Source organism: Tursiops truncatus, chromosome 1 (genome assembly GCF_011762595.2).
Source record: "Tursiops truncatus isolate mTurTru1 chromosome 1, mTurTru1.mat.Y, whole genome shotgun sequence".
Lineage (NCBI taxonomy): Eukaryota > Metazoa > Chordata > Mammalia > Artiodactyla > Delphinidae > Tursiops > Tursiops truncatus.
The window spans coordinates 155049003-155072308 of NC_047034.1; the positions used below are offsets into that span (position 1 = coordinate 155049003).

Here is a 23306-nt window from a genome sequence, read left to right on the forward strand (position 1 = left end):
CCCGCCCTGGGGGCGCGGGGCCTCGAGCCTGGGGACGCGGCCGCCACGGAGAGGACGCCACGGCTCCCGGAGGACGCCCGTCGAGCTGTCTCCCCCTGCGGCGGCGCGTTGGTACGCGCCGCTGCGCGAGGCGACTATGTAGGGAGCGCTCTGGTGACTCACCCGCCGCTAGGACTGGGGGGAGCAGGGGGGAGCCGGGTTGGAAGCCCCCAATCCCACCCTGGAGCCTGGAAGCTCCGGCTCTGGGGCCTTGGCGGCAGCTTCAAGTCCTCATTCTCTCCCAAACCCACCTCAAACAAAATCCTCCCGGGGGACGTCGGGAGACCTGAAGGAGGGTGGCAAGGAGACCCCTAAAAGGGCTATGCTTTCTCTCCCCTGGTGATGTTTGGGGTGGCGAGAGGCCCGGCCCGGGAGCCTTGCTGCCGCCCTTCCTCCGTCATCCTACGGTTGGTGTCTTCCCTGCTCCTCTGGGGTAATTACAGGCCTGCACCACCGCTTTACCCAAGTCTCTAATCTGCTGGGTCTCTCCCGGCTCCAAACTGGGTGGTCCTGACCCTGAACCTTCCCCAGCCCCTTCAGACGACCCCTTCCAGCTCCCCGGAAGGATTTTCTCCCCTGTGTCCTGTCGAAAGAGTGAGTGAGTCCCTTCTGATTCCCCTTCCCCAAGAAGTCCTGCTTCCCAGCACGGGGGAGTGGATCCCCGAATCCCCTTTTTAGTGCCAGCTGAGGTAGGGCCTCATGCCAAGTCGGGCCCAGCCTGGGCAGAGAGGCGGAAGCTTGCTGGGAAGGTGGATCGATGACGGCGCTTGCTGCAGGGACTGACTGAGGGGTGGAAGGAGCAGATGCAGCTGGGCCCTGCGCACCCAATCCCTGCCCTTTGTCCTGACCTCCAGAAGGTCAGTTGTCTAGTTCTCCATCGCCCAGAGATTAGGCCCAGCGATATGTTGTCCTCCTGCCCCCCTTTCCTGCCAGTATCTCCTTCCTTTGAGCAGCTCCAGAGAGCAGTCATTTCAAGGGGGAGGGTTGGGAACAAAAGGTTCTGGATCGCAGGCAACCTGGGAGCAGACTGTCCTGGGAGGAGTGAGTAGATGGGGGACTGAACCCTCTTCGAGGGCCAGGGACGGCATACTACCTTGCCCAGTCCAAAAACATTAGAAAAGGATGATGCTAGAAGGTCTGCAACTGGAGCTGGTAACCTTAAGCTACTGTCTTAACTTTTCTGAAACCCAGTTAACTCATCTATAAAATCAGGAAAATAATAATACCATGAGGTATCATGGGGTCGCTGTAAAGGTTAAATAAGGCAACACAGATGAAGTGCTTAGCACAGAGCCTGGCATATAGGAAGTGCTTAACAAATATGATGATGATGATGGGCATTCAAAAGTAAACGCAGGACCTTCCCTGGTGGCGCAGTGGTTGAGAGTCTGCCTGCTAATGCAGGGGACACGGGTTCGAGCCCTGGTCTGGGAGGATCCCGCATGCCGCGGAGCAACTAGGCCCGTGAGCCACAACTACTGAGCCTGCGCGTCTGGAGCCTGTGCTCCGCAATGAAAGGCCGTGATAGTGAGAGGCCCGCGCACCACGATGAAGAGTGGCCCCCGCTTGCCACAACTAGAGAGAGCCCTCTCACGGAAACGAAGACCCAACACAGCAAAAATAAATAAATTAATAAACTCCTACCCCCCCCCAAAAAAAAGTAAAAGCAGATTAGGATGAGGATCAGATCCCCCATCTTTGTTGTCAGCCATCCCATCTGCAGGGTGAGGGGACCATGTGGATGGTAGAGTCCAGCACTGTCCTTTGTGAGGTCAGAGACCTCAGGTCCTGCATCTTCCAGAGCTGACCAGGCCCACACTGAGCCAGGTAGTGACTAGACTCAGAATTCATGAACAGAACCCAGTAGGGGAGAGCCATCTGGGATGGTTCTTCCCCACCCCCATGCACAATCTTGAGGATACAGTAGGGACAAAGACATATATTGGTGGGAATAGTGAGATACCCTCTATAGCTAGAGCTCAAGAATAGTAGAGGGGGAACATGCCACGGAGCAACTAAGCCCATGAGCTACAACTACTGAGCCTGCGTGCCACAACTACTGAAGCCCACGTGCCTAGAGCCTGTGCTCCACAAGAGAAGCCACTGCAATGAGAAGCCCGTGCACTGCAACGAAGAGTAGCCCCCACTCGCCACAACTAGACAAAGCCCACGCACAGCAACAAAGACCCAACACAGCCAAAACTAACTAACTCACTAAATAAATAAATAGAAAAAAAAATAGTAGAGGGGGAAGTGGGAGCTGAAGATGAAGAGATAGGCCAGGGATGGCCTATGTAGGAGGATTTGAATGCCAGTTGGCATCATGATCTACACTATATAGATATTAGGGAGCTGTTGAAGGTTCTTCAGAAGGAGAAGAGTGAGCAGTGCTTTAGAACTGGAAATCCTCCATCATGTCTAATGATCTAGGATTGACTTTGAGGAGCCCCCTGCAAAGAGACAGCATATGGTATTAGCCTACTCGGTGGTTCTCAACAGAGGCAATCTTGCTCCCCAGGGGATATTTGGCAATGTTTAGAGGCTTCTGTGGTAGTCACAACTAGGGATGTTACTGGCATCTAGTACTTAGACACCAGGAATGTTGTTTAACATCTTGCAACGCACAAGACCACCTCCTGAACAAAGAATCATCCAGCCCAAAATGTCAATGCTGCCAAGATTGAGGAGCCCTTCCCTAGACTGAGGGTGGAGACACCTGCACCTACCTCCTCGCAAAATGCTGGTGGTGGGGACATCTGGGAGTTAGACAACTTGATGGGCAGTTCTCCTGGCCAGCCCCAGGAGGCTTCCTGCACAGCGAGTCCTGGGAAGGTGACTGAGGGGAGCCAGGAGAGCACCGATGTCCTGTGATTGATGCAGTCGGAGTAGGCATATGGACTGGGCTCCTCTTCGTTTGCCCGCTAATTGACCAGGATCCTTGGTGGATCCCAGGCCCCGGCAACTGATGGGGTTTAGAGTGGGTGTCTGTGAGTTTGGGGCTGAGTGAAAGTGCTCCATGTAGCCCTCCACGTATTAGACATCGCAGAGAAGGAGCAAGCAGGGCACTTGCAACATCACAGGGGTCTGAGAATGTCTTGCCCTCTTCAGTGAGGGGCTGGGAACTCTGTGACCTCCCTTGTTCCTCCCCTACGGCCCAGGGCAGTCCCCTCCCCACTCCACGGAAACAGGCTTGAATGAGCTGTTAGTTTCACCATGAGGCTGGGCTGGGGCTAGGAGACAGGACACTGGATGGAAATCAGATACACGTTCTCTTCCTGATCCCCCTAGGGGGAGAGCAGGAGCATGAGCATTTACAACCTCCTAGGTTTGGTGGGGCAGGATCCAAGATGAACCTGATGGAGAGGTGAAGGAAATCACTGGGAGATTTGACCAAAGCCCTGGAGGCTGTCTCCACTCCCACACAAGTAGGAAGTAGGAGGGGCCTCATGGTGGGGGCGGCTTGAGAGAACAGATATCAGATTCTGACTCCCACCCTACACCCAAGGCGCTGCAGCAAGAAGGGGTCTCTAACACAGACCACTCTGCTGGGAAGCTGTATCCTTCAGGGCCCACCCTCTGGGGTTGGGGGTGGGGAATGTCCTCAAGGACAAAGTTGACACCAGCTGCAAAAAGGCCTCCCTCCCTTCAACTCTTGCAGAGGGGAAGTAACAGAGAGGGATTGGAGGGGGAGGAGCTCAGATCCAGGACTAAAGAGGTTCAATCTTTTGGGTTCTTGAGAAGGGGCGGCTAGAGTCCCTGCTAGGGATGGGAAGCTGTCCCTGCTGCATTCTTTTCCTGGGAGAAGGAGATGAGGGTGGGGAGGGGGTGCCTGGTGTTCTTAAATGTCCTGGCCCCAGGGGTGACGGAGAGGGATCGGGAGCTGGGAATGAGAGCCCTTGAAGAAGTCGCTAAGGAGCCAGGAGGAGACCCTCTAGATTAGCCTGAGGTGGACTCCACCCCCACCCTCAATTCAGTACTGGTGACTTTCCAAGGAGGAGTCCCAAAGAGAAAGAGGAATTCCAAAAGGAGGAATCACAGGCAGAGAGAGGAAGAATCTCAGAGGTTATAAGATGGGTGGGGAGAGGCTCCGCCTTCAGTCTCTCCAGACCCACCCTGCCTGACAGTAGGCTGGGTGGGGTGGAGCGCTGGCTGTGACTGTGACTCAGGTTTCTGTGGGCAGCCAAGGGCAGCCGGCAGGGAGGAGCCCAGACAAACAGACAGGCCAGCCAACTGCAGCTTTCACCTCAGCTGTCCTTTCTCCTGGGAATGCAGGAGGTTCTTCTCTAGCTTTGCTGGCCTCCAAGGGCTAGCCCACCCCTGCTTCCTCATCCTCACCCCCAGCCGACCCTCGTCTTCCTTCCCAGAACCCTCAGCCAAGGCACTGACACAGGAGGGAGAGTCAAAGGTCACTGCCTCTAGGAAGGCCCCAGAATGTCTGTGCCACAGGGAGAAGAGTATAATAATGATTGATCCTGCACAGGAGGGACAGACTGGGGGAATCTTGGGTGCTGGCTTTCAGACTGAGCAGCCTGCTGCCCAACCCCCCCACTCCCCCAGCCAGGATAGCCAGGATGGCTCACGTCTGGGCAAGCTGGTTGTCATGGTGAAGGCTAGGGGCTAGAATGGAGCTGCCGCAGAGTCAGGCTCTCCTAAGTGAGGAGAGGGTGCTCAGGGACTCCCAGCCAAGCCCCCTCAGCATTGACCAGCCAGGGAGGGATGGCTGGGGCTGCAACCAAAGAGCTATAGCCAGGGACTGACTGTAGGACTTCCCCTTGGTGATGGGTGAGGGTGCGGCCAGCACATTCCCCTGGTATTTGTGGGGCCTGTTTGCTGGGCTGAGTTTTTAGAGAGTGGCTGGAAGAAAGGGAATGCACATTTACTTTGTGCCAAGTGCCTGCATACATATCTCACCAATCTTCACAACAACTGGGAGAGATCCAGCAATTTGCCTAAAATGGCAAAGCTGGGATTGAAATCCAAGACTGACTGCTACAAACACCGGTGATCTTTCTTTTCTGGGAACCAGGCTGTGTACTTGTTCTAGGGAAGGGAGAGGGAGAAAGTGACCTGAACTTTATCAGCCTGGATATTTCATCAGGAGGCCACAGTGGTAGGATGCAGGTGCTGGCTGCGTTTGGGGTTTAGAGGCAGATGACAGTTTGAAGAGAAAGCCACTGATGAAATGCTTGGCACATAGTAGGTGGTCATTGAATATTTTTGTAAAGAAGCAGCCAGATCTGTGTATGAGCCATGGCCAGTTTTCTGGGACATCCTGGGAGGTTCTGGCTCTGAATTAAAGCAACAGCGCAAGAAGCTAGTTTGAAAGAGGGACTTTCCAAGACCATCCCCGGCGAGAGAGGAATTTGCGGACATCACTGAGTGGAGATGGGGGAGTGGAGGGGTTGGGGTGGTGGGGAGGAAAGGGAAGTTTGTGGATGATACAGGATTACAGCAAGCCGCGGACGCCACCCAGCGGCCATAACGCAGCCCATGGGGAAACCAGGCTCCAAGAGTCCGCTGTGCGCGGAGCACTCTGGGAGTTGTAGTCCTGCTACATTAAGGTGCTGCCAGTGGAGCTGTTGGGTGTTGTAGTCCGACGTTTCCTGGGCGGGAATTACCCTCGTTGGCCGGACCACGAGTCCCGTGGTGCCCCGCGGCAGGCCGCGCAGGCGCGGTGAGTCGGTGCCGGTCAATCCCGAATGCCGTGGGGCCGCTAACTGGGTCCAGCGGTGTTAGAAGGGGTCACCGAGTGGGTCTGTGTTGTGGTGGGGTAGGGCGGCCAGCACCATGTCGAGGCAGGCGAACCGTGGCACCGAGAGCAAGAAAATGGTAACCGGAGCGTGTGACTCGGCGGGCGGGGCGGAATGGAGGTGTTCTGGGGAAGGGGCCCGGCGCGGGGCGCGAGTCGCAACTGGGAAAGCTCCTTCTGCTAGCGCTGGGAGGGGGTGGTTCCGCTGGAAGGAAGGAGGAGGCTCCTTGGTGGGTCGAGAGCGGAGAATCGCTCCGGGGTGGTCCCGGGTGTGAGGCAGGTTGGAGGGCCCCTGGAGTAGCTCGGAGACCCCTCCCCCGAGTGCAGTTGGGTGCAAGACCAACAACGACGGCGGCAATAACAGTAACTCCCACTGTTGCTCTCTTACTGTGTGTTAGGTACTGGGCCTGGCATTTTACGTCCGTTATCATTTAATCCGCAAAATAACTCTCAGGTGGATAATGTTATCGCCATTTTAAAGCTCAAAGAGGTTGCATACTGGCCCAGATTTACAGCTAGGAAGAGTTAGGATCTGATGAACCCATGTCTCTCTGACCCCAAAGCTAATGCTTCAGACTACTAGACCATAATGTCTCTCACACTCAGCTACTGGTTTTGCCAGAAAGCAAGTGTAAGGAGTGAGCCAGAGTAGGGAGTAAGTGCTCTTCCTCTGGCGAATGGCGGGCAGGCTCCCTCCTTGTCCTGGGAATAGTGGGACACCATCTAGTCCTATGAAGTTTGGCTGCAGATGGGGGCTGGGCCTGGAAAGTAACGTGGTTGATGTTTTTATCCAAACTGAGGGGACTTCTTGACAGGTGTTCCTTTTCTTTGGCATATTCTTATTTCCTCCAGAATTGCCCGTTTGTCGTTGTTTTCCAGTTTACAGACTGAGTTATTGAAGGTTGCATGCAGGGCAGACCAGGGACCTTTTGTTGACACTCAGCTCTAGAAGGGATGACTAAACTTCCCTCACACCTTTGCATCTTATACCAGGAACAGCCACCAAAAATGGGCAGCAGGAGACCCTATTACTCCAGAGTAGTACTGTACTTTTTCTCTCAGATCCCTTTTGAGAAGTTGATGAGAGCTGTGGATCTTCTCGCAGAAATAGTAAATAGACAAACATATACAGAGACATTTACTTACATTTGGGGAGGATTTGTGGGCCTGCGAAGATACTCTGTGAATTCCTGTTTTGGAGGAAATACTGAGTTAAAAAGAAAAAGGAGAGAATATTTTGCTAGGCAACAATGTCATGTAGGGAAAAAGCATGGATATCGGTTGGAATTCTCATTGGTCCTCAATTTCCTTATCTATGAAATGGGGACAATAATACCTCCCTAGGATTAAGTGAGGTAGCGTAAAATGCATGGGGCATGGTAAATGTTTGCTTTCCCCTCCTTTTCCTATGACATGAATGGATATGAGAAGTCTTCCTGTTTAGTTTTCATATCTAGCTCTATTTTGTACCCTTTTTTTAAAACCTGAAACCAATATTGAAACTTTTTTTTTTTAATTTTATTTAATTTTTATTTTTGGCTGCATTGGGTCTTCGTTGCTGTGTACTGGCTCTCTCTGGTTGTGTCGAGCAGGGGCTACTCTTCATTGTGGTGCACGGGCCTCTCATTGCAGTGGCCTCTCTTGCTGTGGAGCACGGGCTCTAAGAGCACGAGCTTCAGTAGTTGTAGCATGCGGGGTCAGTAGTTGTGGCACACGGGCTTAGTTGCTCCGCGGCATGTGGGATCTTCCCGGGCCAGGGCTCGAACCTGTGTCCCCTGCATTGGCAGGTGGATTCTTAACCACTGCGCCACCAGGGAAGCCCCAATATTGAAACTTTTAATACCATTTTAGCAGGAACCTTCAGTCTCCACACACACCCCTCCCCCCCCAGCCCTCAGTATTCACTCAGTTTTGGTGAAGTGAGGGAATTAGGGAGGGGCAGCAGTGCATTCAGGCCTCAAAGCTTTTGCTACTGCTGTAGTCTCTGCTTCGAACTTCTTTCCCCAGAGACTAGCTAGCTACTCCTCACCTCATCCAGTTACTCAGATATCTTCTCAAAGAGGGCTTTCCTGACCACCTGACTAGTTCTCTATCCTCTTACTCTACTCTGTTTCTCTTCAAACACTGTCTATTTCATTTAAAATATTTCATTGTAGATTCTATACTTACTTGTTTATTTTCAGTCTCCCCCATGAGAATGTAAACTCCATGAGGGCAGGGGTTGGTTTGTTCACTGCTCCAGTCCCAGCACCTAGAATGATGCTTGGCACTAGGCAATCTATATTGAATGAATGACATGAAGGTTTGGTGCATCCTGTCATTCAATTCCTATTGGTACCTACTCGAGGCGTGTCACATGATCCTCTTTGTAGCCACCTGGTTCTCACATGCTCCCCTTTCCTCTCTGCCTTTGGAGTCTCCCCCTCTAGCAGCCCACTTCCCAATCAGCCCAACCTTCTGCTAAGTGCTGCGTTCCCAGGTAAGCCTTCCAAAACTTAAATGGTTAATATGCCCAAGTAATTAGATCTCTGCTTTTTGTCTGTGTAAACAGAAACAGCCCATTTGTCTAGCAAACTTTTCCTGAGTCCCAGCTCTGTGCAAAGCATTGTGGGAAATGCAGAGATGAAGTCCTAGTCCCTAACCTTGAGAAGCACATACTCTATGAGAGAGGTGGAAAAATACACAACACAGAAGTATGGTACTGCCTGGGCTTGAGTCCTGGCTTCACTGCTTACTTACGTGGCCTTGACCAAGTGTCTTCATTGTTTTGTTTTTTTTGCGGTACGCGGGCCTCTCACTGTTGTGGCCTCTCCCATTGTGGAGCACAGGCTCTGGACGCGCAGGCTCAGTGGCCATGGCTCACGGGCCCAGCTGCTCCGCGGCATGTGGGATCCTCCCGGACCGGGGCACGAACCCGTGTCCCCTGCCTCGGCAGGCGGACTCTCAACCACTGTGCCACCAGTGAAGCCCTCTTCATTGTTTTAAGCATCAGTTTCACCATCTTTATTTATTTATTTTCGGCCACACCAAGCAGCTTGCGGGATCTCAGTTCCCTGACCAGGGATTGAACCTGGGCCATGGCAGTGAAAGCCTGGAATCCCAACTGTTAGGCCACTAGGAAACTCCTACTAAAAAGGTAATAATAGTATAATAAGGTTGTTCTGAGGATGAACTGAGGTATCGCATGTAAAGCTACCAGTGTGATAGAGCACCTGAGAACACAGTTGACACTCAGTAAATGTCAGCTAGCAAGCCTTTTCTCTTTTCTGCCGTGCTTGTCGGATCCTGGTTCTCCAACCAGGGACCGAACCTGTGCCCCCTGCAGTGCAAGCACAGAGTCCTAACCACTGGACCGCCAGGGAATTCGCAGCATCCTTTTTGTTTTAATTGAAGTATAGTTTATCTACAACACTATGTTAGTTCCATGTGCACAACATAGTGACTCGATATTACTGTACACTGCAAAATGGTCACCATACAAGCGTCCTTATTAGTAAAGATATTAACCTTTGTGTGTTTAGGCCTGCCCTTCTTTTGTGTTGTGGCTCTAACCTCCAGAGCTCAGGTGAGTTACTACTTGAGTAGCAGCATTCAGAATCTCCATGACAGGAGGCTGGAGAGTGACAAAAGAGGGATGGACTGAGTCCTGTTACTGACCTTCCTTCCCCAGCTGCTGGGGAGCAGTCACACTGGATTATTTGTGTTGACAAAAATAGTAAGTATGACTGTTAATAAGTATCTTGGAGCATTAGCTCAAAAGATCAGCCCCTTAAGGAGTTTTGATGTTTTGTTTGGGGCGCTGACTGCAAGCTGCCTGAAAACCGTGCGGTAGCTTACCTGAGTGTAGGGCTTGGCTTACCTACTCTGCTCAGGTTGTGCCTGAAGCACTTGGCTTTGCCAGTGTGAAACCACTCTTGTGGTTTCTTGGTCTGCAAAGCATCCTTAAGTCCAGGATCTCATTAGACCCTCCTCCCAACCCTGTGATTGGCATGACATATTTCACTGTTACTGTTTTTGTTGGAGAAGATTGAAGTTTAGCAAAGTGAAGTGACTTAGGTAAAGTCTCACAACTAGTGACAAGTCCATACTCAGAACCAGGTCTTCTGACTATAAACCGAGCATCCTTCTATATGCCTTACTAATTGTTTTAAAGTTCTTTATAGCGATTCAGAATCTCCCTCTTTGAACCTAGTTCAGGGTGCTTTCTGGCACCACACCACAGAGAACCAGTTTAAGGCCAAAAATAACAATATCTACTTTTATTTATTTTTTTGGCGAGCAGTATGTGGGATCGAACCCGTGCCCCCTGCCTTGGAAGCGCGGAGTCTTAACCACTCCAGGGAAGTCAGGGAAGTCCCACAGTATCTATTTCTTGAGTAGGTGCTGTGCAGCAGGTACTCTACACATATTATCTCATTGATAACCCTGAAGGGCAGATAATACTATCGCCATTGTGCAGATGGGAAAAGCTGATGTTCAGGGAGATTAAGCAGTGGCTTAGGATGACATACCTTTTTTTTTTTTGGACATAATAACTTACAGGACGGTGCTCAACTCTAAGAAGACTGAGTCTCAGTTACTTAACCTATCTCCTGTAAAATGGGGATAAATAATGTTTGTTTTGCTAACCTCTCATGGTTGTTATAAAGCTCAATAAGTATCTGTGAAGACACTCTGAAAGTTTTATAAATGTTAGTGATCATTATTATTAAACATAATTAAAGCAGTCTGAAAGTAGAAGTTTTGCAGAAGAGATTCATGTTTCTGTTGGAAGAATGTGCTTATGTTCAGTGAAGAAATGGGACTGATTGAATTGGTTGACCTTTAAGGTCCCATGGAACCTTAAGTTATAAGGGTCTTCAGACTCTGCAACCACTTGTTAGTTTTCTGACTTCCTCTTCTGTTCTTTCTTGTGTTTACTACTATCTAATCACACTGGTCTCCTAGCTGTTTCTCACTCATGTCAGACATACTCCCACCTCAGGGCCTTACACTTACTGCCTCAAATTTTTTCACCCAGATACCCTTACTACCTTCAGTTCTTTGCACAAATATCATCTTAATGAGGCCTTCTCTGACTACCCTATCTAAAACTGAACCCCCCCACACACATACATACAGGTAAACATAAATCTCCTTTTGTGCTTATTTTCCTCCATAGCACTTTTCACCATCTGGCAAACCATTTATTTTATTTATTCGGTTTATTACCTCTTTCCCTCCTGTTAGGTAGTTCCTGGTACATAGTAAACTTTGAATGAATGATTTTTTCTATACCACAGCTCATTCCTATTTTTAAAGTCTGAAGACCTTTAAGTTGTGTATTTATGTCATGCACTATTCCATATAGGCTTGGTTCATAACTGAAGATGGAGATAAGACTTACAAATTAAGAGAGGGTGTGGAGAACCTGCATTAGGGACCCTATTCCCAGATCCCAGGCATATTGATTCTGTGACCACCGACAGATCTGTTTAGGACCTTGATTTTTCTTATTGGTAACCTGGGGGCTGCTGCTGTATAAAATGCTTGGTAACATCGTGATATGCATGTTACTCGGCATCATGGTGGGCTGAGGCTCTTGGAGTCTCCGTCCAAGGACTCATTAATAATGGAAGAAAAGATCTCCTGATTTAATGCCGTGGTGCCAACTCTGTGGACTGGTTACTGCTGGATTGTCTCCATCCATTCATGCCTAAGCCATTCTAGTGCCAAACCCTTAACTTTACTAAAAATTATTCTCCTCCTTCATAGCTTCCCTTTAATTGCCATATTTGGTATATGGTCTCTTGGAGACATCCTGATCTGTTTTAGTTGAATTCAAAGAGCTTACTTATTCTGAAACTGATTCTCTTTGACTTCCTGGTACAGTACCTTTTATTTGTTTGTTTTTTAGGGAAGGTTATTAATATTGCAGTTGTGGGGAACAGTGGACAGAATGAACTTTGGCTTAGAAACTCCTGGTTTTCATCCCCCCAAGTTACTTTTGTCAATAGTTAGCTGTCTCTTGGGGACTTCCCTGGTGGTCTGAATCCGCCTTCCCAGTGGTTAAGAATCCGCCTTCCAATGCAGGGGACGTGGGTTCAATCCCTGGTTGGGGAACTACGATCCTACATGCTGTGGGACAGCTAAGCCCACATGCTGCAACTACTGAGCCTGAGCGCCACAAGTAGAGAGAAGCCTGTCTGCCGCAATGAAACATCCCACGTGACGCAGCCAAAAATAAATAAATAAATATTTAAAAAATAAAAATAATAATTATCTGTCCTTGGTCAAATTACTGAACCATTCTGAGGCTCAGTTTCCTCATCTCTAAAATGAGACTAGTTTCTGCTCTTTCTGCTTTACAGAGTTATTGTGGGGTGAAAAATGAGATAATGAAAAATAGAATGTATGTAAGCAAAAGGCATTCACATTATTATTCTTTTTTAAAAAATTTTATTTATTTTTGGCTGCGTTGGGTCTTCATTGCTGCACGCAGGCTTTCTCTAGTTGTGGCTAGCGGGGGCTACTCTTCATTGTGGCGCGTGGGCTTCTCATTGCAGTGGCTTCTCTTGTTGTGGAGCACAGGCTCTAGGTGCACAGGCTTCAGTAGTTGTGGCACGTGGGTTCAGTAGTTGTGGCTTGTGGGCTCTAGAGCACAGGCTCAGTAGTTACGGTGTATGGGCTTAGTTGCTCCGCGGCATGTGGGATCTTCCCCAGACCAGGCTCAAACCTGTGACCCCTGCATTGGCAAGCGGATTCTTAACCACTGTGCCACCAGGGAAGTCCCTCACATTATTATTCTTGCAGTGACCTCCTCACCAGGCCATGGGGATGAGGTGAGGAGCATTGGGCCGTGGGAGCCTGAGCCTTAATGTTAGTTGTACTTTCTTCCCCCGAAGACTTGCAGACGGAGAGGTGCTCTGCTCCAAGTCTGACAAGCCTCCATTCAGAAAGGACTGGTTGGGGCTTCCCTGGTGGCGCAGTGGTTGAGAGTCCGCCTGCCGATGCAGGGGACACGGGTTCGTGCCCTGGTCCGGGAAGATCCCACACGCCACGGAGCAGCTGAGCCTGTGAGCCATGGCCACTGAGCCTGCGCTTCCGGAGCCTGTGCTCCACAACGGGAGAGGCCACAACAGTGAGAGGCCCGCGTACCAGTACCACAAAAAAAAAAAGAAAGAAAGAAAGGACTGGTTGGGTAGCAATCTTGATTTTTCAGCCATGTTTCTGTATGAGTACATTGATCCAAATGTGCTGCTAACACGTTTCTCACTTTAACTCCGATAATACCTTTCCCCCAACCTGCTGCTTTTATTCTGTAGTCTTGGTATTTGCTGTTCCTTTCACCTTCCACATCTCTCTGTTTTTTGGTAAGTAGGTGACAGGATTCTTTATCTGGGAGTTTCTGTGCTTTCAACTGTGGTTGTAATAGAAACCAGTCCAGGTCAGTATTGTGTTCCAGGTACACAAAAGATTGTGTTCCTTTCAGAGTTATCCCTTTCCTGCAAACACTTTAGCTATGTGTCAAGAGAAACATTATTTTTTCCCATGTTGGTGACTTAGAGGGTTATCATTAGTGCAGTGGACTTCATCTGGTGCTTCCTTCCTTCCCCCTGGGACCTCTGCTGCTCCTGGATGGGGCCTTGGGAGTGCAGTTAGGCTTGGCAGCTGTGGTGGGACCCTGGGTCAGCAGAAGTCCACCTTGGTGTGTTGGAAGGGTGACTGCTCAGTGCGTGAGGTGCCTTTCACAGCCTGTTTTTTAGTGGGTCTAGTTTCAGCCCTGACACGTTGACCCTAGGGAGCTAAATTCTTTGGCTACTCCACAGGGGGTGATGGTCTTTCCCACCAGACACGAGTAACCTTCCTTTGAATTCTGACAGTTGCATTGAGGCCCATCCAGACTCTCACCAAACTTGCTTTTCTGTGTGGCTTGGTCCTGACTGCCTTTTGAATCTCTTTTAGAGCTCTGAGCTCTTCACCCTGACCTATGGGGCTCTAGTCACCCAGCTGTGCAAGGACTATGAAAATGATGAAGATGTGAATAAACAGCTGGACAAAATGTGAGTGAGCTCCTCTGTGGGAGAGTCAGTAACGGGACTCCTGAGTGCACCGAATCTACGTGGTCCCTTAGGGCCCAGAACAGGGTTCACTCTCGTTACCAACACTTTGGGTACAGTTTCCACTGCTTATTTATTGGGGTGTTTTGGGATTGTCCTAGTTTTCCCTTTACCACCAACAGCCTTATGTTCAGACATAAGACATTCAGACCGCATAATATAGTCTGTTCTCTCATTTCTTTCCCAGGGGCTATAACATTGGAGTCCGACTGATTGAAGATTTCTTGGCACGGTCAAATGTCGGGAGGTGCCATGACTTCCGGGAAACTGCAGATGTCATTGCCAAGGTCATTATCCTGGGCCACCTGGCCGTACCGAAGGATTGTCATTGGAAGGCACTGCTTACCACTCGCTCCCTTAGAAAGGCCCTTATTATTCCAGAAGAATAGCTAGGCAGCTGTTTGGACCAAAGAAGCCTTCCTGGTGGTTTAGGAATAACACAGATTATGAGAAAGGGAAGAATGGTTGGGATCATCCTTGTGGATTAAAGACCCACTAAAATCAAAGCCAGATCTTTTCAACTGTGCAGGTATAGCAGAGTAGCATGGGGGTTAAGAATATAGACAGACCTGGCCGTGAGGCATGTGGGATCTTAGCTCCCCGACCAGGGATCAAACCTGTGCCCCCTTCGTTGGAAGGTGAAGTCTTAACCACTGGACTGCCGGGGAAGTATGGTCCACATCCAAAAAAAAAAAAAAAATCTTAGGGGAAAAAAAATAAAGAATACAGACAAACCTGGCTTCAAATTCTGGCTCCAATACTTAGTAGTTCTTAGGTAAGTTATTTTTAACTTCTTTAATTACCAGTTACCTCGTCTTTAAAATGAAGAAAATAAGAGCTACGTCATAGGGCTTCTGTAAGGAGTAAATGAAAAAATGAACATGAGCGTTCAGGTAAAATGAATGCCCTTACTGCAGCATGTATATAGAAAGTGTTTGCTATTAATAATATTAGTGTTACATATTATAGGGTTAATAATAAATGATACAACACCTATAGCTTTGTGGTGTTAGAAGAAGGGTTCAGATAGCAGAGAGAGAGGACAGGAAAGTGTGTTGGGACCGCTCTGTGGTTAGATGCTGGTTCAGGGCAGCCACCCCTGTCAGAAGATCAGTGCTCCTTTCCACTAAGAAGTGCAGGTAATCAGCAAGTTGTCACCTAATTGTATGATGCCTTGAAGGAGAAGGGTGTGGAATTGTGCACAGTTGCTTTTCCTTTCTGCCTTGAATACCTGAAGCTTCAGTGTCTTGCAGAAGCCACAATTTTTTTCCTGAACCATTTAGTTCCCCTTGCTGGTCCCATCACATCACCTTCCCTGTCGTACAGCCCCTACTACTCTTCCTCATAGTGCCATTGTGTGTTTTTTGACAGGTGGCGTTCAAGATGTACTTGGGCATCACTCCAAGCATCACCAATTGGAGCCCAGCTGGTGACGAATTCTCCCTCATTTTGGAAAATAATCCCTTGGTGGACTTTGTGGAACTTCCTGATAACCACTCGTCCCTTATTTATTCCAATCTCTTGTGTGGGGTGTTGCGAGGAGCCTTGGAGATGGTGAGTGCAGCTCTTTACCTTCTGAGACACCTGAAATGTAGTAAGGTCTTAATAAATGTTTGAACGAATGAATGGGAGAGTGAAAAGAAGGGCTTTTAGCTCACCCCAGTGCTTCGCTGCCTGAGGTGGTGATGCTGCCAAGTGTAGGATCCAAGTTGGAAATCTCCACATGGTGTTGATGCTCCCTGCTAGGCTGGGAGGTGGTGCGCTCAGCCCTCAGAGCCCAGGAACATCTGTTCCCAGATTGGCTTATTTGGTGACAGTTTGATTTGCGAGTGTTCTTTGCTAAGTCTCCCTTATTGGGTGGGGACCACTGCCTTCTGCACAGGAACTGGCAATCTTGTCCATGTGGAAACCAGCCTCCTTGTTTAGGCTACTGTGGATGAGTCAGTTACAGCCCCATCCCTGGTGGTTTCCCAGAGGCTGTGGCTAGGCAGCCGCCCCTTCATTTTTGCACTGTCCCTCAGGTCCAGATGGCTGTGGAGGCCAAATTTGTCCAGGACACCCTGAAAGGAGACGGTGTGACAGAAATCCGGATGAGGTTCATCAGGCGGATTGAGGACAACCTCCCAGCTGGAGAGGAATGACCGTCCCCAGGACTTCAGCGTAGCTGGCAGGAGCCTTGTTGGAGTCAGGAAGCCTCAGTGCTCCCTCTGCCCTCTAGAATTAACTCAGTGACTGTTTAACACGGATGTTATATATTCTTCTAACTTTGTTTCCCTTCTCCATGTTAATAAAGAACAGACTGTGATATAGTCCATTTACCCTACAAGTGTGCACATTCAGGAGGGAAATTCTTTGCTCCCTTTCCCTTCAGAGGGGCTGGATGTAGTCATCCTTGGTTGGACTGGAAAGAGCTCAAGCCAGTTTACATTCCTGTTTGAATTTTCCAAAGTAGAACCACTTTGACCCCATTAAGAGGCAAGCCTAGCACATTTGTCCCTGGGTCTTCAGAAAGTCATTGGTGAATGGCCGTAGGGAATCCAGGATTCACTGGGACAGGGGAGGAGAAGCTGGGAGGGGTGGGTCGGATTTGCTAGCTGTAGTGTGACACACTGTAGTGCTTGCCAGGAAAGGGGAACCAGTCATGCCAGAAACGTTGACTTCTGGGAGGCCACCCAGGCCTCTCTTTCCTTCCTGCTGTTTGGAGGCAAGATCTCCTCTTTTTACAGAGGGTCCATCTCTTTTTCTTACAAGTTCTTCAATAAAGACACATTCTTGAGTGAAATCCCAATCATGTCATGTTTTTTCTCTGCTCAGCCCTGGGAATTTTGTTACAGTGGGGTGAGGAGACCTGCTAAAAGTTCCTGTGCCCTACCTTGACTTCATCTGGTCTAGGAATGGCTTCTTCCCATGGACCAGAGAGTCTGGGAAACCTGGGAGCAAATGAGGCCCTTCAGAGTCATTTTTGAGTCTACTGTCTGTAGCAAAATCTAGAAGCAGACCATTATCCCAGACGTGCCTAAAATGGACTGTCCTGGGCCCTTGGCCACCAAGTTGGAGGATTTGGCTAGAAAGACCATGTAAACCTTGGTATTGGGGTGCCATTTATTGAGTGCTTACCATGTGTCATCACTGTACCGAGCACTTTGTACGTATCATCTAATTCACAATAATTCCATTTTTAGGAGGAGGGCCCAAGTTGCCCAAGGTCATACAGCTAGTAAGTGGAAAAGCTAGGGTTCAAAGCCCCAGCCAGACTCCAAAGCCCGTGTTCTTAACCGCGATGCCTGGCTGACACGGTGGGAGGGTGGGGGAGCAGGCCTGCGGCTCCCTCTCAGTGTCACAGAGCTTAGGATGGCTTTTGAAGGGAGCGATCAGAGGTCGTCAGGCCATATTTGGTAGCACTGTTCTTGGGGATGGCCTAGGGCCTTGAGGTCTCAGGCTGTTGGGGTGAAACAGAGCCCCAGGCATTCCCTGAGGTTAGTAGGCAGGCCTGAGATGAGGGGAGCATTGTGCTTGAAGTGTGTCTTGGTCATAAAGGTTAGGACAAGGGTCCTGGGGCACCAGAGCACGCGGCCTGCCTCCTCCAGCTGGGTTAAGCCGCTGAGGAGAGGAAAGATCACTTTTGTGTCCCCGAGTATAGGGATCCCATCCTTCTCTGAGCCTCTTTACCTCCCCCTCCAAGTACAATTGGGGGCCCCAGGGCATGCACCCCATTTTGGTCAACTGTATCCTCAGCGCCCATCAATGCTGGATCCAGTCACACCAGAGTTTGAGTGAATGAAGGAGAGATTAAGGGAACGAAGGCTGGGCCCCAGATGTGGAAAACGTTTGAGTGGTGCCTGGACCCTGCCAAGAAAAGTGAGCTGCCCCACCCTTTCCTTCTCTAGGGGGGCCCTTGCCCTTCCTCTCCTCCCAGACCACAACCAACTTCCCAGCAGCTGTTTGTATGGCGTGAGGTTTTGGATGTTTCCTTTCCCAGAATTTAACTTGGGCAACGTTACAGGGTCGGCAAGCTGTGGAAACAAAGCCCCCTTGGTGAGTTCTCGCGGTTACAACCCCACAATTGTGTGATGTGCACCCAGGGGCTAAGGGAAGGGAAAGGGCTGAGGGCTGTGAACTATTGGGAACATCACCTCATCCTCTCCCCAGATAAGCCAAACATACAAGGCCCAGCTACCCAACAGCTGGTCCCCCACCCCTGAAGTTAATTAGCTGTAGATTACGTATCCCTTTGCTTTACTATGACTGAGGCTGGGACACCACACCCCGCAACCCCCAGGCTAGGCCGTTCCCCATTCATGATATATTGGCACAGCCAGCAGGATGGGGCAGGTTTGCCTGGTTGTATGGGAGGACCTGATTAGCCGGGGGGGGGGGGGGGGGGGGGGGGGCGGGGAGGTTTCCCAAAGAGCCTGGGTGGCTGGAGTAGTCCATGCTGGTGGCCTTTGGACTTGGCGCTGCTTGGGCAGAGCAGTAAGGAAAGACCTTGCTCTGCAGCCTTTGGCCACCAGGGGTCTCCAGACCACCACTGTACTGTCCCAGAGAGTTACTATTGGATCCCTGGTTTTCAGCGTTTGCCAGAAGATGCACCTGATGGAGTAAATCTCGGAGGCTGGTCAGAGCCTGAAAGTGCCCCTTTTCTTTAGTCACAACCATGGGACCTGAGAACAAAGCTCACATGGCTGCCTGGCTAAGGGCCTGCCTACTGAACCCAGGGCACGGGAAAGAACACGTAGGCTAAGAAATCACTGGCTTCCATTCACACCCCAAACTCTCATGCTGGCCTCCTGAGTTGGACGAGCTAGCTCTGAGGCCTCGCCTAACCAACCCCCACTTACTTCCTGAGTCGAGACCAGAGCACCAGCCCTGTTCCCCTGATGTAAGAGAGTCCTGTTCCTGCCCCGGACTCGCACCAGTGACATTTCCATATTCAGGTTACACCTTTCTCTGGTGGATTGGCTGCCCCTACGTCTGTACTGGGCATCCAGGTCTGAGAAGGAGGTGGCAAGAGAGGCCCGGGAGCAGAAATTGCGCTAAGTAAAGTTAAAACAGTCTCCTAACAAGCAGTTCATTGTGAATGGCTGGGGGTGGTGGGTGCAGGAAAAGCATCCTCCCGTTCTCCCTCCCGGAGCTTAAGTGCTACCATGTGCTGTTCCCTGGAAGCCAGAGGGCCGGTGGGAGGGGAGGGGAGGGTGGCGGCAGGCGAGGAGCCTCGCTGTTAACCAATCCCCAGCCTTTGATGTAGGGCCAGGCCTGACCCCAGGACGGCCGCTGGCCACTGCCAGGGGAGCTGTGGGATGCAGCGCATTCCTGGGGGCAATTTACGCTTCTGGCGGCAGGAGAGGAAAGTTTCTACTGTGGGGAAGGGGGTGGGGGGAGGGCGCTGCAGTAGAGTTGAGGGCTTGGGTGTAGTACGAATAATGGAGGGAGCCGAGGCACAGGGCAGCACCCTCCTAACTCAGTCTGGCTCACCTAACCTGCTTGGCTAGAGGCAGGAAGCATTCTCTGGTGGACCCAGAGCTGGTAAGGGGCAGCACCCTCACCCACCCACCCTCCGGGCTCTGGGGGCCTGGACTGTCAGCCATGAGGGCATCAAGGACTGAGCCAGGCTAGAGGAGGGCTGGGAAGATGGTGTGATGAGCGTGACGGCATGTGTGAGTGAGTGCGGACAAATGTTATTCATAGCAACAGCTAATCTTTATTGCAGAGTGACTATTTGCCAGTGCGAGTCTAAGCACTTCACCTGGATTTCTCGTTTAGCACTCACAACAACCCTATCACTGTTCCTATTTTGCAGATAAGAAAACTGAGATACGCAGCTAATGCATAGTATCAATAGACTTAGGACTTGAACCAAAATAGTCCAGTATTGGACACCAAGCTCTTATCCAGTACATTCTGTATTGCATATGTATGTGTGTGTATTTCAGTGGGTGACTGTTTCCTTGTATTCCTTGGGGAGTGTGTCTGTATGTGAATTCTTTCAGTTAATGGAAATGTAGCCCTGAGCTGGGGGCTGGGGACATGGAGATGCTGGGAGCTTCTATCTATGGGGAAGCAGCTGAAGCCATGTGTGGTGGTGGGGAGGAGAGGAGAGGTTGAAAGTAAGAGTCAAGGGCAAGTCCCAGCTCTGCACATAACTTATTAGTTACGTGACTCTGGACAAAGAATTTGAACTCTGAGCCTCAGTTTTTTCATCTGGAAAATGGGGATAATAATGCCTACTTTGCTGACTGTTTTGAGGATAAAACAAAATGAAGCATGTATATTTCCTGTCATAGGCTGAGTGTTCCCTAACTGGCAGTTACGATGAACTGGCAATTACGATGAACATTAGGGGAATTGTCTTGCAAAATTGCTGTGCGTGGATATGTCAGTGTCTGAGTGTGTGCAGATGGAAATTTTGCGAAATCAGGGTCGTGCCTCTATTGTTCATTGCCATATCCCCAAGCGTCTAGCACTACTTTCAGCATAAAGCAGGTGCTCAATAAATTTTTATTCACTATTGGCTGAGTGTAAGAATGGAGTGAGGAGCGCCCATAGAGAGAGGGTTGAGTGAGCAGTGTGGGCTTCCACTGGGACCAGCTACATATATTTTTTTTAATGGTATTTATTTATTTATTTGGTTGCACCAGATCTTAGTTGCGAAAGGCGGGCTCCTTAGTTGTGGCTCCAGGGCTCCTTAGTTGCGGCATACGAACTCTTAGTTGCGGCATGCACGTGGGATCTAGTTCCCTGACCAGGGATCGAACCTAGGCCCCCTGCATTGGGAGCATGGAGTCTTATTCACTGCGCCACCAGGGAATTCCCCCAGCTACATATTTTATCGGGCTCAGTGCAAAATGAAAATGCAGAGCCCCTGATTCGAAAATTATTATGAATTTCAAGCTGACCCACGAGAGCATAAAACGAAGCCCTTCCGAGCTACAGGCCCATGAAGCCAGCCCCGGCCTCCCCTTGCCTTTGAGCATCACCAGCCCCCAGCCCTCCCCCAGCCCAGCTGTTCGGGAGGGAGTATAAGGAGGCTCCACCCAGGCCTGCCGTGCTTCCCAGGCTGTCTGAGGGAAGGTGAGGAAGGGGAAGGATTGCTCAGTGTGAGCAGGCCAGGGAGGGACTCAGTGACCTGCAGACCTTTCCTCCAAGAAGCCCCTCCTGAGCCAGGCCAGGCCTGAAAGCAGTCCTCTGCCCTCCATCCCTCTAGGAGCTCACCCCCCACCCCACCCCGCAAACTACCAAGCAGGCCACTGGGTGGTCTGGGAACATGTGGTCACACTTAGACATTGATTGAAGCAAAATTGTTATAAGATTAGAATATTTAAGGTAACTTTAATTTCCACAGCATTACTGGGATTTTTGAGGATGGGGCTGAGAGATCCTCTGGGGTAGAAGTGAGGAGAACGGTGGGGCCTGCGGGAGGAGTCTTCATGTCCCTAGTTCTGTAAGAGAGGCCTGTGGCAACTGAAAAGAAAGAAGGAGGGCTAGACGGAGGGAAGGACTTTCCAGGAATTATAGAACCAAGAGTCTATAGTCCCCAAGCAGATATGGAAAGTCAGGGGTGGGCATGGGGGTGTGCAGAATCATCAAGGCCCTGGTGGAGCAGCAGTTCACCAACACCACGCCCCCTCCCCAGACTATTTGCACACCCTAGGCACACATCTGTGCAAACATCCCTCTCTCCCATCAGCTTGCCAGACAGATGGAAGAGGTGGCAAGAGGAAGGTTCCAGCCAGGACCTCCCCAGTCTCCAGCCTAGGGTGGTTGGAGCCCAGAGTTTTCTCATTGACAGATCAAGAGAGAAATTTAGAAGGAATGGGAGAATCATGGTAACAGTAATAACAATTGCTAACATTTACTGAGTCCTTACTATGTGCCAGGCTTGTATTAAACCCTTTATAGTCACTGTTTCTAAGAGGCTCTATAGCATGGTGGGAAAGGGGAAGACTGGGGAGCCAGCCTGCTTGGAGTCGATTCCCAGCTCATCCACTTCCTAGCTGTGTGACCGTGGGTGAGTCAGTTAACCCATCTGTGCCTCAGTTTTCCCATCTACAAAGTGGGGACAATTCTCATACCAATCTCAAAGGGTTGGTGTGAGGATTAAATGAACTAATCCATGAGAAGTGCTCACAATAGTGCCTGGCGTGGAGTAAGAGCCCTGCAAGGGTTAGCTGTTGCCATTAGGGACTATCATTATCTCCCTTTTAAAGAGGAAGAATTCGAGGTCTGGAGAAATGAGGTCACTTGCCCACAGTCACAGAGAGGCAGAACTGCGATCCAAACCCAGGTCGACTTGACTCATCAGCCTGTGCTCTGAACCACCAGGCAGGTGCCAGCGTCGCCTCTGCCAGGGGCTGTGCTAAGCAGCTTACATGCCTCGTCTGGTTCAGTTTAACCAGCCACCCCATTTCATACCCCTGCTCAGGCCTTGAATCCTCTCCGGCCAGCTTCTGATTCTTGTGGCTGAGGAAAATAAAGCCCAGAGAGGGGCAGCAACTTGTCCAAGGCCACACAGCAGGCAACCACAGACAGGGCCGACCCACTGATATCTAGGCACTACCAGAGACAGACCAAGGATGGAAGCCCTGGCAGGTGGGATGGGGAACCGGGCTGGGAGTCTGGCCTGGCTTAGCCTAAAGGTGAGCTTTGGCTGGAAAGCCTGCAACCTCTGGCACCCAGACACTCATTTCCTGTCTTGAGGTTTGCTGTGCAAAGAGCTGGTAGAAGAGGAGGCAGCTGTGGCAGGGTCGTGGCAAGACTGTTTCAGCCTCTGTTGGGGGATGGGTAGCTGAGGCTCACCTTGGGGGTCCAGTGAACACCAGGGGCCACAGGACAACAGGACAGGGCCAGACTTGGCCTCCTAGGGCCGGTTGAAAGGAGGAGCTGGAGCCCTCCCTCCCTGCAGGGCATTCAGCAGGGGGAGAAGAGAGGGGCTGGGGACGTGTGTGCCACATAGAACCAGGCAGGGGGGCCTCAGGAAAGTTTAAAGGGTGAGTCAGGAGAATCAGGGGTGGAATCACGTCGGGGACTGAGTATGTGTTGCAGCAACTGTGTGCGCGGAGCCCATGGGAGCCCCTTCCTGGGCACAGTGCACCCCCTCACTTGCCTGCTTGCTTCACCAGCGCCCCCTTCACTGAGCTCCCCCCCAAGAACAGCTCACACTCAGAGCTAAGAGCTCGACGTGGATTAATGGATTTAATCCTCACAACAGGCCTATGAGCGCTTTTCAGATGAGCAAACCGAGGCTCCAGAGGTTAGGTAATTGCTCAAGACACGCAGCTGGTGAGTGGTGGCTCTTGGACTTGAACCCAGGCAGCCTAACTCCAGAGTCCCTGCTGCTTTGCTCCCACCCTCTCCCTGAACGCTCACCCCCATCTGATCCCCATCAAGGGCCTGGTTTTCACACCAGCTCTGGGGGAGGACCA

The 23306-nt window shown here is 50.6% G+C and overlaps 1 protein-coding gene across 3 annotated transcripts; it reads left to right on the forward strand.

Moving 5' to 3' along the window:
• The first annotated feature begins 827 nt into the window (after nt 1-827).
• On the forward strand, nt 828-16675 carry TRAPPC3 (trafficking protein particle complex subunit 3). 3 transcript variants are annotated; one of them, XM_073791989.1, is made up of 6 exons: nt 5735-5868; nt 9310-9503; nt 13733-13830; nt 14075-14174; nt 15259-15441; nt 15909-16675. In XM_073791989.1, coding segments are annotated over exons 3-6 (405 nt in total). In that variant the 5' UTR covers nt 5735-5868; nt 9310-9503; nt 13733-13828; the 3' UTR covers nt 16029-16675. The 3 variants fall into 3 exon arrangements, with proteins under 3 accessions (XP_033693889.1, XP_004321505.1, XP_073648090.1); XM_033837998.1 differs by lacking the exons at nt 5735-5868; nt 9310-9503 and adding an exon at nt 828-896; XM_004321457.3 differs by lacking the exon at nt 9310-9503 and having other exon boundaries at nt 5708-5868.
• Nucleotides 16676-23306: the final 6631 nt, after the last annotated feature.